General features: G+C 40.5%; 1 protein-coding gene across 1 annotated transcript in view; it reads right to left on the reverse strand.

Annotated features, from left to right (window-relative positions):
- The window catches only part of LOC137321282 (uncharacterized bromodomain-containing protein 10), a 61935-nt gene that overhangs the window by 33276 nt on the left and 11597 nt on the right, over positions 1-17062 (reverse strand). Inside the window, exons 2-3 of the mRNA XM_067983636.1 lie at positions 11841-12041; positions 2321-3771 (exon numbers count right to left, since the gene is read on the reverse strand). Of these exons, the coding sequence (XP_067839737.1) occupies positions 2321-3771; positions 11841-12041 (1652 nt within the window). The remainder of the gene's footprint in view (positions 1-2320; positions 3772-11840; positions 12042-17062) is intronic.

Genomic DNA, 17062 nt, shown 5'->3' on the forward strand with positions numbered 1-17062 from the left:
TGGTACTACTCATAATGCTTGGTAGGAAGCAAAGTCAAACCAATTAACTACGAATCAGTGAGTTTAATGCTACAGGACAGAGTGAGTGAGTACTTGGGAAAGTATAAGCTGATTAGAGAATCAACACGGTTTTGTGAAAGTTAGGCAACACATTTTTGGGTTTTTATGTTAAGTATTTTCTTGGGTTCAGTGTCACCAGCCACGCCTGTAAGCAGACTTTCGTCCCCTACAATCCGGGGCACACCTTTTCCTGCCCAGTATATAGGTGAATGCCAGCACTACCAAGGGATCATAATAGAGAACCTTACTCCCTTACTCTGCAAACTGGCTACTGGAATGTATCATTTGTCACCACATGATTCTCCACTCATTGAAAAGCAGACTGAATGTACACTCTTACCAGACTGAGACTCGGGCTTTGAACCAATAAATGGTTTTATTTTTAGTATCGAGGTGAATAAACAGTAAACAGTGTAACAGTGAAACATACTGTCCTCGATACCAAATAAAGATGCCAATAACGTGCTCTTTAAACATAGACTTGAAATAGAAATCGACTTCAATCTGACCTCTGGTCTTGCACAAAACTTAAAGAACACAGAACTCCCTGGTCATCGGTTGCAAAAGCGACACTCCCTATCGTCTGCTCACAAAAAGCCCAATGTAACTCCATACTAGTCGATCTCTGGCCACTGAGCTGTCAAAGAGGACTACAGCCAAGGATCCTGTTCCCTCCTTAAAGGTCTCAGATAAATTGGAAAACCCACTAATTCAGTTGGGCATGATTCTTTCATCTATACCAAGGAGACTTGCAGATGAGCTGACCCACAGAAGTATGTTCTAAGCCCCTTTGAAATTACATCAAAACAAAAGTTAGCAGATGACTGCACCTCTCAATTAACTCAGATCAACTGCCATCCATCAATATTGAAATGATAGCCATGATTGAATGTGATGGGCCTGATCAATTAAACAATTAACACTTTAGACAACCCATTGTGCTTGCCACAGAAACTGGCACCTTGTGGAACCTTCTGCAGTCAATCTGTCTGGGTGGAGCTAATGGTCTTCTGTTGAGAAATAGTGACATTGTGTATAAGTCATGCTGCTTCCAACAATAAAGAGTCCAAATCAAAAGTTCAGTACAGACAAAAGGTCACTGTAATGTGGAATGCAGTGCACCAAAAGGACATAGATGCAAAATAAATTGAGTATGTTTAAAAATGAGATAAGATACTTACTTGGGAAGCAGGGATATTAAGGACATGAAGGACAAGGAGTTGAGATTAAAACGATACGGATGCCATGGCGAACAAAATAGCACAGCAGGCTTGATGGACTGAATGGCCTACTCTTGCTCCCATGAATGGAGCTAGCATTGCCTACAGCTGTCTGGTGTCAGTTTGTTTTCTTCAGATATGTCCCTTTTCTATCATCTCCTGAAGGTGAAATTCATGCTGAGTTATGATTCCACAGGTGTCAGCAAACCTCTGGTACCTCACCCAAGTGGTTGAACCTGGGACCTTCACAGCCTGTATCATCCAGTACATTTGGTGTTTGATGTCATCACCAAAATTCCACTAAGCTGAATTTATTTTAATCTCATGTGAGCTGAACTATGCAAGTAAACCCTTACCTGAAAGACTCTTAAGGTAAGGCAACATTATGCACTACTCTACAACCACCTCCAGCCAAACTCTGATCCTTCTCAAGGGCAATTAGGGATGGGCAATAAATGCTGGTCTTGCCAGCGACGCCCACATCCCACGAACGAATAAAAAAAAATCCTAGGGGAATGGCACAACCGATGCCCATCTCCAAACATTAATAAAAAGCTTCCTACCAGCATAGAAAATAATTTAAATATAAACTCAAATTGCAATGACTTCTGCCAAGTCTATTTATACTTCAAACCAAGTCAACCACTTTTTAAACTGGTTATTTGCTATGTTTATACAATTACAATGGTTGCATCATCATATACTTTTAATGTAGCAAAACATCCCAACACTATATCCCAAAACACATCAAGCATGGGTTGAATATGCTACCTGATGATAAACTGGACCCAGCATTGTGATGCATGTCACCTGTGGTAGCTCACTGAATAAATATATTCAAGGTGCCCAATGCTTATTCTCTATTCATGTGACACAGACTAAAGAGACAGACACAGTTATAGCAACGAATAACAGATGCGCCATTTGTCAAATATTAAGGATTTGGGGCAGGGAAAAAAACCTCAAAAATATACTCGTATTCATTTATCTTTAATTTGCTTACAAAATAAAAAAAACTCTTAAAAAAAAAAGCCACTAACCAGACTTGTGCTTTTTGTGTTTTGTTTTCTTTTTTATCAATAGGGATTTCTTCTGAATGCCTGGCTTCCGAATCTTCAAAGGATTTTGGCAAACCATATCTGGCCTCAACTGTGAAATCTTATTCATAGCATCTTTCAGTTTCTTTTTCTTCTTCTTCTTTTTCTTGACATGCAGTTTAACCATCTCAAGTTCCTCAATTTTTCCCAAGAAATGTTTTGCAGAAATATTATTGATTTTACCAACCAGACAGCTTACATCCAAATTTTCGGTATGGCTTCCATTAATGAGTGTTTTGCAGCTTTTGATTGCCTTCTCAGTTAATGGTTTAACACCCTTTCTTAGCTCAGGGTCATCAGTACAGAATTCCCCATTTTCAGTTATCCTAATTTCTCCTGGGCTGAGAGGTTCCCCATAGCCCACAACCTCTCCAGGGCTAGCAGGCTTCACTAAGTTTTCTTTACAGGAGCCAACATTTTCTTTTTTGACTGCTGAAGTTCTATGGTTTTTACATTCACAGTTGAATTTTATTTCTTCTTCGCCTTCTTGAGAATGAAATTGGGGACCAGGTTCCACCCTTAAGTAAAAATCTTCCAGGTCGCTGGAGTCAACTCCTTCATTGGTCTTTTTAGAATCATGTGTTCTTTTGCTAGTGGTTTCCTTTTTGTCACTTTTTGGTTTCTCATGGCTTTCAGACGAAAGTCCACTTTTTGCCTCCCCTGATCTCTGTTGTGACATCCTGTAGATTTTGATAGGTGGAATAGGAAACTCAGGGGGCGGAAGAGGAGATTGTTTGTAAATCCGCAAGTCTGCACCACAGAACTGTGGGAAATGGACGTAAGCATTCTCATGAGAATCGTATCCCAATACCACTTCCCTACATTCATGGATGGGCTGCCCTAAAACTGCATCCTGGACCTCTTTCTGGGTTTCATATACATAATCACTCAAGCCCTTCAGCAACCAAACTCGCTTGTAAAATGTTATCTGATGGAAAGCCTTGACCTCCAAAGGGCTAGTTTCTCCCAGAATGTGGAAAAACTGTGGACTAAGGCCCAGTTTCTCAGCCTGAAGATTGGGGTTTTCTGCCTGGCCTACCACAACATACCAATGCTGTACTCTTCGTTTCAGCGCAGCCTCCCACATTTTGTAGGGCAAAGGTGGCTTCCTGTGCAAAGTTGCTCGGCGATGGTGAGGGCTCAGTAAAGAAGTCATTATCTTAGCCAGAAAACCACTACACTGGGGCATTAGAAGGCACCGTTCAAGGTCAAAATAGACAATTTCAGGCAAATTAAGGATCTGCTGAGCCAGACACAGAAAATGACCAATGGCAGGGATCTCCCAAAGTGTCTCCATGCGAGTTGGTTCAGCCAAAGCTCGTAGATTCTTCTCCCATTCTTCTATCTCTTTTTGGACAGCTTCTTCAGCCTCTTTCCTCTCTTGTTCACGTAATCTGGAAATGTAAAGCACCCACATTAGATTAACAAATGAAGATAGCCACAGTTCCATAACAAGCGCATTACCATTGCTCATGAAATTCTGGAAATGCACAAGTCAGTTAGAATCTAAAAAAGGTTCAACGTTTCATGTGGGTCCCTTCATCAGCGATTCTGATAAAGGGTTCAGCCAAATCTTACACTTTTGTATGCTGATTGACCTGCAATGCATTTCCGGAATTTTCTTAAGAATTCAGCATGATCAGTTTTTATTTATAATTAACATTGTGTTGTTTCACTTTTAAATCTGTGCCTTGACTCAAAGCATTTTCTTTTGTATATTACGTGGTATAACATGAGGGTGCAGCCAGAGGTAACTGGAAGATGTCCCACAACCCTAGTGGTTGTTGGGTGCACAGATGATTTCAGAAAAAACAAGTCACGTATTTCTCAGCCCGATGAATACTTCAACAAATCCACTTGCTAAAAAATTTAAATAACCAAGTAGCATCGGAGTTACTGTGGGTTGAAGCAGCTTGCACCATACAATGGAGTAGTAGGATATGGTTTGCAACTTTAAATTCCTCTCATATCAATTGCTCTCAGCCATGCTATCGTCGGACAAAGCACTTCTGCACACAAAGGGAAAAAATTCCAACAGTCACCACAGGCTGCTTTCATGAACTTTCTAGTGGTCAGGTTCAGGTACCATTGACTTGTGACCACCATGTCAATCAAGAACAGAGATATCAGGGAAAGTGAGTAATCTTAAAAAAAGAGTAATGATAGAATTTTATTCCCCACCCTCCTCTGTTTATCATACGATGACTCTTGCTCTAATGCTTAGATCTTAGCTTTCACTCTGTTTAACTTCAGATTATAAATTATTTTGACATTTCTGAATAGAATGTAGATTTGAAACAGTACTTAATAAATAAATTTATATGTATAAATATATGTAGTTATTGCATAACCGTGTACGTTTAATTCAAGTATTGCATCAATATTTGGAAATATTAACATTTAATTGAAATTATTCACAAAAATAAATCATTTATTCAAACACATTCCCTGGTAATTAAATACATCTGATTATGCATTTAGTTAACTTCAATTATACTAACTAATTATTTAAGTATTGGGTGCTTAGAAGTCTGCTTTTATATTGATTTATGGCTTGTAGCTAAATGCCTATTTTTATTAAGAACCTCTTTCCCTGCTTATTTGTACCACTGTCTCAAACAAATTCAATAACTCACATATTAAGTGTGCAGTAAAGCAAAACTGATTCCCTTTAGATCATTGGTACTATTTGATTATAAATTAAACACAGTATAAATGGTAAGGGCTATGCAAATTAGAAAAAGCTGTTATTGGAATGTCACAGTAGTATCTGTGTTAGTAAACAGGCTATACATCAGAAAGCAGGGACAGAGTGATTAACAAAATGGAGCTGGAGAGGCCAGCCTAACAGTGGAGTAGCCATGCTGTCTGCCGACAGTTCCTTGCACTGTACAGAGCAGGTGAAAAATTCAGTATTTCACTACCAATCACATACTCAAGACATCAATTTAGAAAGTTTTTTTTTCTCCATCACTATGTGTACCAACATGAAAACCAGAGAAGTGATTAATGCTTTTAAAGACACAACCTCAATGAATAATATGCTTACAAAAGTGGCTAAAAAAACTTATATACATCAAGAAAAGTTGTAAATCTCACTCAAATTAAATATATTGTCAGAAAATAATACCCTCTTTTCGGATCTGATTCTTTCCAGATCTAAGAGGACTGGTTTCCATGTGTCAAACAATGCTGTTGTTGACATGTGTGACTGCAGTGGACCTCCAAGCTACTTACTTGATCTTGCCTCTGATTTTCCTTTTCACCCTGCCTCATTTTCCCAGAAGTCGCCTGGTTGCGATTGGAACCAACCGTGAGGAGGGGATCTCACAGTCTAACCTATATGTAAGGCTGCATTTATATCTGCAATGTCAGCAGAAACTCTCCATTCATATTCTGGGGCAGTTTCTACAGCCTGGATCCACATTTAAACTATTGCACCTGCACAGCTGCTTTGAAGTTTCTATTTTGCAAGACATACCAAGGCTACAGTTTTACAATGACTAAAGTTAAATTCCATTTGAATCAGCTTATAATTAGCATTACTGCTTTTTACTTACTGAATAACTCATTCTGTTTTTATTATTTGGATTCTTACCAGTGTTTGGGATCAAATTTAGACATTCCACCCATTTCCCTGTGAAAACTAAGTCCACATCCTCAGCTGTTTCTTTCCCCCAATGGCTAGCACAGGCCTATACAGGCGAGACCTCTTCGCTGGCCTGTTCAGGGGATGTATGAGCACTTCAGACACACAGCTTGCTATAGCCACAAAAATCAATAACTTCTTCTACTGGTGCTCACTGCCTCATTTACTTTGCTGCCAAGCATATGGAGTAGAACAGCTTTGTGAGTAACTTGACTCTTTAAAGCCAGTTCTGATGAACGGTCTTCAACCTGAAACGTTAACTCTGTTCCTTTCTCCACAGATGCTGCCTGACTTGCTGAGCTTCTCCAACATTTTCTGTTTTTATTTCAGATTTCCAGCATCCACAGTATTTTGCTTTTGACTTTTTAAAAAGTTAATCAGATGAAGAAAATCTTTGGCTAGGATATGTCTCTCAAGTTTGGTGTAACAAAAAACAGAGCTGCTAGTGTTCTGGATTTGCTTCTTCCACAAAGTATCAGTGGTATTACTGTAAATGTGCATGTATAGTTGTTCAAAAAGTCATATTCACAACTACACTGTCCCAATATTTAGGAAAGGGTTTGTGCAGGGAAGCAATGTAAAAGCCTGTATTGGTAGATTGACAGCAGAGCCCACCCACAGACAGACATCTGCAGCTTATGGAGCTAGATGGAGCTATTTATGTTTGCTGCTGTCAGTATTTGAGCACTGGAGGCCCCTGAGAAGCTAAACTGAATGAAGTAAGGCCATTATTCATAGCTACTGAGATTGAGGACATTTTAAAATACTGTGTGTGCATGCATCTCATGGCACTCCATCTGATTCTTGGAGTCAAAAAACTACCAGTAAAAGGAATAATCAATAGCACATAAACTACTTATATTCAATCCACAAGTATGATAGAATCAACCAAATTTTTATGTGACCACAGGTAATGGCATCTGAATTCAAACAGCAGGCTCCAGTGGTCAAAATAAGCAATTTTGTTCAAGCTATTTAACACAGTCTGCTTTCTATTTTTAAAATGAATATCCTGGAAACAGACTGGGTCAGAGATGTCAGAAATACTACAAAGTACTTGAGCAGACTCTCTCATTAAACCATGGAGCAAGAGGACACAGGCCCTGTCACACAATTGCCAATACAATGAGTTTCCAATCTCAACAGGAGATAGTGAAGCCAGAAAATTATATACATTTTTGAAATCAAGAGAAGAATGTGAATGTGTGTTATGAGCAATTCAAACTGAAGCTTAAAAGCTACTCACCCACTCATAATAGAATAGTGAATTGGCAGAAAAAAAATGGTTTGGGACAAAAACGGTTGGAACCAACAGTGTATGCATGCACAAAAACCTACTTTGGTGAATTGTAATGAGCCAAATGATTTATTGAAGTGTGGACTCAATATCACCAATTCTGATTACATAATCCATAGATTTTTTTTGGATTTTTTAAAAATAAGGTACAGGTATCTATTCAAAAGTATATTTTTACCTTGCTCAATGATTACGGAAATGTTTTGATTCATCTACAAAGCAACAATTACAATACTTTCTATTAGGCCAACATTATAGATCGTTTTATAAAAAAAAATTCTTAAATGATATCTTGTCCCTGGGGGAATAATCGGAATTTTCTCTTCCTTGAGAGGAAAATTTAGAATTGGGGATGTATAACGAGATCAGATGACAGCCAGGTTAGTTTATATAATTCTGCATGGGCAAAACTTTAAATTGTAAGGCTCCAAACTTCAACAGTAAAACCCAGGAGGCTCAAACATGATCAGTATTGTTAAACACTTGCTTTATGAAGTTGGAGTTTCTCTTATAGTTGTATATCTACATTAAAATTACAAATACTTGGTTTATTACATTACTATATTTTCTCATCTCCTTCATGGAATTGATTTGAACACCGAATAAAATTGAAATCGAAGATTAGAAATTTGTTTAGATTCTGAAACTAGGACAGTGCAGTAGTATTCTCTCTTGTACATTAGTGCCAGACAAGTAGTGTTTCCATACTGAAATAAAATAGACATTTGCATCATATTAAGGCTAACCATGTTTAGACAACAAGTTTGATCTATGAATTGTTTTGATTTCTGTGGAAATACAGACTCCTTCCTTCCAGAGTTTATTTTTCCAGCTGTTGTACACTCCAGTAGCCTGATGTTCCCTTAAAGCAATACTCACCCAAAGTAAAATAAAACAATCTAATGTGTTTGCCTATTTAAAAAGGTGAGAATAAACTGAGCTATTGTACTTCAAACGACCATGGTTTTGAGACAGTAGTTGTATACTATATTTTAGACACCACTTGAACACCGATGGCGTTAAGCTCTTGTGCACTATGAAGAGTCCCTTTACTAAACCAGTTAAAGACTAGTTCAATTTCAGTAACCCCACAGGGGTTTTCATTAATAAACTACAGACATACCATTCTCACTTCTTCATCAAAGCCAAGACTGATCATGTCCTTATCAGGTGCCCACAGATGGGAACTTTCCAGCAGGAAAAGTGAACAGGAACCCTGGTTAATTTTTTCCTCCCTCATCCCTGATCCATACTGCCACCCAAGCAGAAAACACCCAACCAGGGATCAAAATCTCTGCCACTAGGTGTAATTTGAGCAGCCTGCCAAGTCTTTGGGTTGTATTCCCAGTACATATTGATGATAGAAATTCAGATACCCTTGAAAATTGGACACAGGGAAACAAGCGAACCCTTTAAGCCCCTACTCAACTGTATGGCTTTGTACTGCACCAGGTGCATTTACCAACTAGTTCTTCTGAAACCTCCTTTTAAATTTACATTTAAAAAATACTATTGATAAGCCTTTAAAATTTTAAAAACCTAGCCTCTTTTAAGCTGGGCCTTTAAGTGCAACTGTGTTGCAAATTAGAGAGACGACAGTACTGGGTTTATGCCACTAGATGTCATTTGAGCAGCTTGCCATGTCTTTGGGTTGAATTCACAATATATATCGATGGTAGAAATTCAGATATTCTTGAAAATTAGGCAATGGGAAAGAACAAAACAAGCGAACCCTTTAAGCCCCTACTCATTTGACAAAGTTTATTTTAGCTTTAGTAAGATTAAAGTATGCGTTTTTGCTGCACCACCTACAACCTGTTAAAACCACGTTGGGCTTCCACTGTGGTTTCGAGAAGTAATCATCCAGAAAAACATTTACCCTCCTGCTTAAGCATACTTTATTTCTAAATTACAACACATTTGTCCCCTTAGTCCTAACTAGAATAGCACTATCTTGAATTGGAAGATTCAAGACTTGGTGAAATTCTAATTATGACTAAGAGGATGAAACAAACCAGAATTGATCATAAACCACAAGGATTAAATGGAAGATGAAGGATAGCCCTATGTGTGACTGTGGAGAAGCTATCCAAATCATTGTGCATCTTGTGAACCATTGCTCGCTAAGATCCTGCCCTGGTGCAATAGTTTCTATCAACTTCGTATCACCAGAGGTCATAGAGTGGACGGTGAACATTTAATGTTGCTTTACTAGCTGCCATATGAAAGCAGACTAGGGTAACAATCTCAGGATAACTGAGCGTAGAGAAACACACAACTTGCCAAGAGTGCAAACCCAGGTGTCCCGTGCTTTTGATTAAATCTCTGCAGGTATAGGGTTAGACAAAATGGACTGTAGGTAATGCTAAAGTTTAAGGTTATAATACCATTTGATAATTAAATCAAATATTTGGTTATAGTCTATTTCACATGGGTGAACCATATAGCTTTGTAACAAATTTTCCTCCTCATCTAACAGAAGCGTTATATATTTGAAGAGAAAAGAACTGGCTCTCCAATGGCTGAGTTGGTTAATATACTGTCCAACATGGAATTGAGCCATACAGACCAGAAAGTTCCCAGATGTGATCCACGATCCGTGCTTTGTTAGCTAATCTCAGCCAGGCAGGTGATGAAAGGTACAATTTGCCCCAACTTGGCAAAGGGGGGGGGGGGGGGGGTGGTGGGGGCGAGAGAAGGGGGAAGGCGGGAAAACAAAAAAGATAAAAAGAGAAACATCCAAGGATTCCTGTGCCTGATCAGTAACTTCTGCTGGAAAGTGAGTGTCTGGAGATTTTGGGTGCAGACAGGATTGAGCTCTCCATGGACAAAAAGCCTCAACCGTTCGCTTTTGGAGTAGTTTAGATCTAAATGGCTAGTGGCAGACTTTAGGCAGACTCAAATGGGCACCTAATTCTCCATGGTCAGTTCGTTACCATAGCTTCAGGTGCAGATTCAAACAGGAATAAAAGAGCATAGTAGTGGAGAGAGCAGAAAATTGCATCTAACTGGAATTTAGAGGGATCGGAATAATGCGAAGACAATTAAAAAAGAATGTCACAATAGGGTAACAAAAATTCTGAAAGCCCCGAGAGCCTCAAACGACATCTCAACACACGAGTGGCCTTTTCCAAGACTGCAAAGGCGAGGGAGTAAGATGGGCAAAAATGAAGGGACATAAACCAACACGCAGCCATGAGGCTACAGGCTACATGTAACTGAACAACCTGATCCTGTTTGATGACTGCTGAAGTGGAGGAGATACTGAATTAAGTGTTGCAAGAAGGGTCGCCCTCTGCGCCACTCCACGGCACCATCCCCAAACATCAACGTTGTAGGACGCTTACAAGGAGATGGAACCAAGTTTGAGACCACAGCTGACCATTACTGTCACTAGATGCATCAGCACTACGCTGAATGTTAGCTCCCGGCGTCCTTTCAGGAGACGATACAGCTCTGAATCTGCCTCCCTGTTGATGCAGACCCCAGGAAGGCAGTTCTCCAGTTATTGTGAGGTAGGTGTGCCAGGAACTGCAAAAATGATTGGTGGCAACTTGGCAGGTGCGTCCGATCAAGATACGTTGGCTGATCACTTGGCATGCCTGCTTTCAGTGGCACTGCATAATGGAATACTGTGATTAGGGTGTATCTGAGGAAGCATCCAACATTATGGTCAGTCAGACATTAATGTATCTTAGACATTAGTATCTTAATGATACATATTAATGTATATGTAGGCTATCGGGTCTGTTGTTTCAGCTTTCTTTGGGAAGAGGAGCCACCCATCAACTGCATTAATTATCTGCCAAAGTGAGGCATGTTCACCTCCATCTGCAGATGTGGGTGTGTAGATACTGGCAGGTGGGCACAGAGCACCTGTCCTACACAATCTGGCATCCTTCTGTAGGTTCTTATCCCCTTCCAAATACATCAGATAGGAAATTCCCATCGGGGAACTCAGTGATGATAATAGTGGTGCTAGGTTCTCATGAGGACCTAAGTGCCAGCAGCAAAAAAACAAGACTTAATGAATAACACTTAACATTACAGTTTTCTTTCCATGGCCTCCAATATACTTACTGCTACCTAGCAACCCTGGACACTCATGTCGCAGGGTATGATTAACATTTGATGTCCTGTATGCCAGAACAGCAAGAAATAGCAAGCAACACCAACAGAAACCCCTCTCTCCTCCCCTCACAAATTAATATTGAATTGAAGCACTCGCCTGTATGATCATGCATTAGAAAGTACACAGTTCCAGTTTTCCTGGCTGCCCAATTAACACCCCATAATTGGGCACACGGTGATAGAAAATGTAGACTTTACTGTCTAGGTGAGATATTGTAGGGCTGCCAGAACCATTAAACCATACCTCATTAGAGTTGGCGCTTTCAGGACAGAGGGGAGAAAACTTTTTTGTTCGGAAAAAAAATTGTTATTTTTCATCTGCAAGATGCTTTTCCCCAACCCCATGTCAGCGGCAAACGCTTTGAGCATTTTATTGAACATCTCACCTCTTTTCTTCCCTTGCTCGCTGCTGTTCTTCTTGTCGCAAAGCCTGAATCATTATGGACTCAGTAACGCCTGTAGACATGCCCCCTAAGCTGCGGGGCATAGAACGTCGACGAGTGGAAGTACACACTGCTCCTCGCTCCTCTTCTAAACCGTAACGGCCTTTTGATGTCACCGCGATGGTCGTCTTCTCTCTTAGAGGCCTTGCATGCACAAAAGAAACTATAATCAATGACATAAAAATGGTAACACACAGTTGATTGGCGGAGTTGAATAATGGAGAAAGTCTTCCCATTAGGCTTATTTAACAAATTGGTATCAATATATCGAAGAGGAGGTGGGGGAAATTACTTGTGTCAAAACTGTTTAAATGTCGTATGATACTCAGTCCACTGCCTTAAGTTGCTCCCAACTTGACTACCTAGTGACAAACCTGTAGCAACTAGAACTTCTACCAGCTCAAAAAGTGTTGCATTATAAAATACACAACTATATTCACATCCTGTGACATTACTCATGGAGAAATGTGAAAAAGAAACTGGTATAAAAATACATAACTTTTTAAAATATATATATATACCTTTAGACACATATTGTGGAGCTATTGTGCCTTGGCTCACAGGAGGCTGCAGGGTATGTTTAATAAAGCAAGGATTATATATTGTAATGGAGAATGCATTACTGTGACAGTACATTTGAAGTAGGAATAAAAGGAATGTTGGTCAAATCAATGTAAAATAGAGTAAATGATAGAAAGAAATCATATTGGAATTGAAATGCTCTTCTGCACCATTCAGAAAGTAGTGTTTTCCAATTCAGCTGGCCTGTATACAAAAATCCAAAGCTCCAGTATTAACTTTCCAGAGGAACATGGCTTGGGCATGGCACAGACAACTCCATCACCAAGACAGCAGCCAGGCTGGGCCAATTGTAAATTCACCATAGAAAAAAGAGTCAGCCTTAGACATTTTGTCAGATTGTAAAAAGCCTGTCTGCCCAATCCTGGAATATGGCCACACAGCCTGGTGCACAGCTAGTAAAACCACAGATTAAGAGGCTATAAATCAATCAAGAACCAACAAGCAATATGGACAGGATATCATCTTCCAAGCTTCATCTGCTGAATCTATGTGCATATCTGTGGACTCCAAGCAATGGCAAAAAAGGTTTCTGAGATTCTGGCAGAAGTAGCTGCACAAGACAAGGACTAATTCATCACAATCATTGCTGATAGACAAAGTAGGACATAACCCATCCTGCTACATCTGCAGCACTGCACTCTGTGGACCTGCAGTAAGCAACATACATTGGCAACATTCAATCGTAGGGATCAGCCAAGGCAGTGACATTAAAGTACATACACCTGTCAGAACAGACTGTTACAAATTTCAGAATATTCAGTATAAAAAAGTCGTGAAAAGGGTAGCAAACCCTGGGCCATCCTTGGCGACCTGCCAATATTACTAACAGCACCAAGAACAGAGCTCTATTAATGGCAGTAAAGTTAACTCCTACAGCGGCAGCAGTGATGACAACATTAGATGATGGCAGCTGGGAGCAGTAGCATCAGTGAGGAGCAACAGCTCAGCAGCAAGAAAGTTGAGTTCTTTTGTCTTCACTGCATTTTATCTATTGCCATTTCCAACATGACTCCCGACATTGACAATCTGATTGAAGCCAAGATCCACTGCTGCATATTATAATAGAGCAGCTCTACATATTTACTGTTGATGAAAGAAAAATAATTTTAATTTTTTTTTATTCGTTCATGGGATGTGGGCGTCGCTGGCAAGGCCAGCATTTATTGCCCATCCCTAATTGCCCTAGAGAAGGTGGTGGTGAGCCGCCTTCTTGAACCACTGCAGTCCGTGTGGTGAAGGTTCTCCCACAGTGCTGTTAGGTGGGGAGTTCCAGGATTTTGACCCAGCGACGATGAAGGGGCGGCGATATATTTCCAAGTCAGGATGGTGTGTGACTTGGAGGGGAACGTGCAAGTGGTGTTGTTCCCTTGTGCCTGCTGCCCTTGTCCTTCTAGGTGGTAGAGGTCATGGGTTTGGGAGATGCTGTCAAAGAAGCCTTGGCGAGTTGCTGCAGTGCATCCTGTGGATGGTACACACTGCAGCCACGGTGCGCCGGTGGTGGATGGGGTGCCAATCAAGCGGGCTGCTTTGTCCTGGATGGTGTCGAGCTTTTTGAGTGTTGTTGGAGCTGCTCTCATCCAGGCAAGTGGAGAGTATTCCAACGCACTCCTGACTTGTGCCTTGTAGATGGTGGAAAGGCTTTGGGGAAACACTAGCACCTTTTTTAGTTTGTAATAAATTAAGTACTGCTGTCTTCAGTATAGTGCATCTTGAATTTGATGTCTGCGTTTTAATTGTTTCATGTGCAGTTTCCAGGATCCATGATATGTATTTAAGTGGCCCACAACGGGGAAAAAAATTGAACAGGCCCCAAGAACATAAGAAATAGTAGCAGGTGTAGGCCATACGGCCCCTCAAGTCTGCTCCGCCATCATGACTGATCTTTTACTTCAACTCCACTTTCCCGCCTGATCCCCATATCCTTTGTTTCCCTTAGAGTCCAAAAATCTATCGATCGCAGCGTCAGAGTGAAGAAATTCCTCCTCATCTCAGTCCTAAATGGCCAACCCCTTATCCAGAGACTATGCCCCTTAGTTTGAGAGTCTCCAGCCAGGGGAGACAGCCTCTCAGCATCTACCCTGTCAAGCCCTCTCAGAATCTAATAGATTTCAATGAGATCACCTCTCATTCTTCTAAACGCCAGAACAGGCCCATTCTACTCGAGGTAACCCAAGATAAGCTAACTCTTCACGACGAGACATAACCAACCAGATCAGATATGATACTGTGGGCTAGCACACTAAAATAACGCTGCAGATTTTCGGAACAATGAACAGAAGGTATTTACTTATAATTCACTTTTTATTAAAAAAAATCTATTCAGGTCATTACAATCATGCTACCAGGAGTTATTGTTCAGAATATTCTGGAAAGTATATATAACATTCCATATGCCAGATACCAACATTCTAAGGATTTGCATGAAGATGGGTTTCAAGGACGAGGGCTTATATCAAAGCTTTTTATAATGTGAATTTCCATTAGATATGAGCAGCAAATTTACCCTGCATACTGAGAATATATTTCTGAGTATTGACTGCAGAATAACAAAGCCAACAATATGTAATAATTGAACATTCAAATCAATTAGAAATATCTATGAAAAGATGAAACTATTGTTTCTGAACTACATGCTTTCACTATTTCATACTTTTCATATATTGAGTATGAACGGGATAATGAAAAGTGATTTTTTTTTAAAAGTTCCCGAGAGAAATCTACATCACGCTGGTTAGAAAACAAGGGATCGGCAAACGACTGTCTCTTCCCTTCTAGTTTCACTAACAAAATGGGTAAATATTATATAAATGTTTTTGGGGAAATAGGTTAGCATATGGACAGAGGGGAATTTAAAACCACTTGATATGTACTGCTAGAATGCCACTAGGATAGTGGAGCCCATATTGAGAAGAATGGGCCTATACTCTCTGGAGTTTAGAAGAATGAGGGGTGATCTCATTGAAACATACAAGATTCTGAAAGGGCTTGACAGGGTAGATGCTGAGAGGCTGTTTCCCTTGGCTGGAGACTCCAGAACTAGGAGGCACAGTCTCAAGGTAAGGGGTTGGCCATTTAGGACCGAGATGAGGAAAAATTTCTTCACTCAGAGGGTTGTGAATCTTTGGAATGCTCTACCCCAAAGGGCAGTGGCTGCTCAGTCGTTGAGCATATAAGAGACTGCGATTGTTTAATATTTGAACACTAAAGGAATCAAGGGATACAGGGATAGGGCGGGAAAGTGGAGTTGAGATAGAAGATCACCCATGATCTTATTGAATACTTGAGCTTGAGGGGCCCTATGGCCTACTCCTATTTCTTATGTTCTTAAGTGAAGAAAATCTCCTTCCTCTGACGAATGGAGCCTCAGAGTATAGGAAAATATATATGGTTTGCATGACTTTCTTTTAAACTTGTAAACAAAAAGCTTACCAACTCAGACCTTTCTTACCAACTCAGACCTTCATTGCCTTGAGTCCAAAATATCTCCTTCCTTCTCTCTCTTGCTTCCCCCTTTCAAGAAAAATCAGCCAGCTTAAGTACAGAACAAGTTTTTGGGTACCAAGCATCTAGTCTCTTTGCTGTACACAAATGTCATCAATATTTTCAATACAAGAAGCTCTTAATGTAGCAGAAAGTTCCCAGATGTTTCATTTAAAAATGGGGGGGGGGGGGGGGGGGGTGGTGAGAAGAGAAAATGGACACCATGTAGAAGTAATTTTTAAGGAAAGATGTAGCAAGGCAGAGATTGAGAGCACATAGGACCACGATGGCTGAAAGCTCTGCCATCAATGGAGGATTGGGAGAAAGGATGCATAGCAGGCAATGGTCAGAAAAGCAGAGGGAGCAAAGTGGGACCTACAGCTGGAGGAAGCTTCAAAGGAAGGGTGGGGTGAGGCCACATTTAGATTTGTAGATGAAGATTTTGTAATCAGCGTGTTAAGTGATGGGGAGCCAATCATGTCAATGAGGACAGGGACGATAGGTAAACAGACCTTATGTTCAAGATAGGATATAAGTGGCGCAGTGTTGGACAAGTTGGAGTTGATGCGGTGCTCAAAAGACTACGGTGAGGAAAGCATTGGAGAAATCGAGCCTGGAAGTGACAACGGCATGCATGAGGGTTTTAGCGACAGTGACAGGTGAGTTAAGAATAGAGACAAACTATGTAATGGAGGTAGAAATAGGCGTAATTAGTAATGGATAGAACAGGATGCAGAGACTGCATACTGTCAATAAAGGCAATAGAGTGGTTAAAAGAGGTAGAGATGGGTGAAATCAGCTGATGCCATGTCTGTAGAAGACATTATTATAGGGCAGAATGTAGAAGAGGAGGAGGCAGCAGCAACCAAGAATGGATCCTTGGAGGACTTTCAAGATGGTGATGCAGGAGTGCGAACAGAAGCCACTGCTAGAAATGCTTTGCGTACAGATAGGGAACAGTGGAACCAAGTGAGGGCAGTCCCGCTGAGGAAAGGCATTGGAGGGGGATGGTGTGGTTGATCGGGTCAAAAGCTACCGAAAGGTCGAAGAGAGATAATGTACCTTGGTCACAGACACAGAGATTGCAATTTGTGACTGGTGAG

This window comes from Heptranchias perlo, chromosome 4, assembly GCF_035084215.1.
Source record: "Heptranchias perlo isolate sHepPer1 chromosome 4, sHepPer1.hap1, whole genome shotgun sequence".
Lineage (NCBI taxonomy): Eukaryota > Metazoa > Chordata > Chondrichthyes > Hexanchiformes > Hexanchidae > Heptranchias > Heptranchias perlo.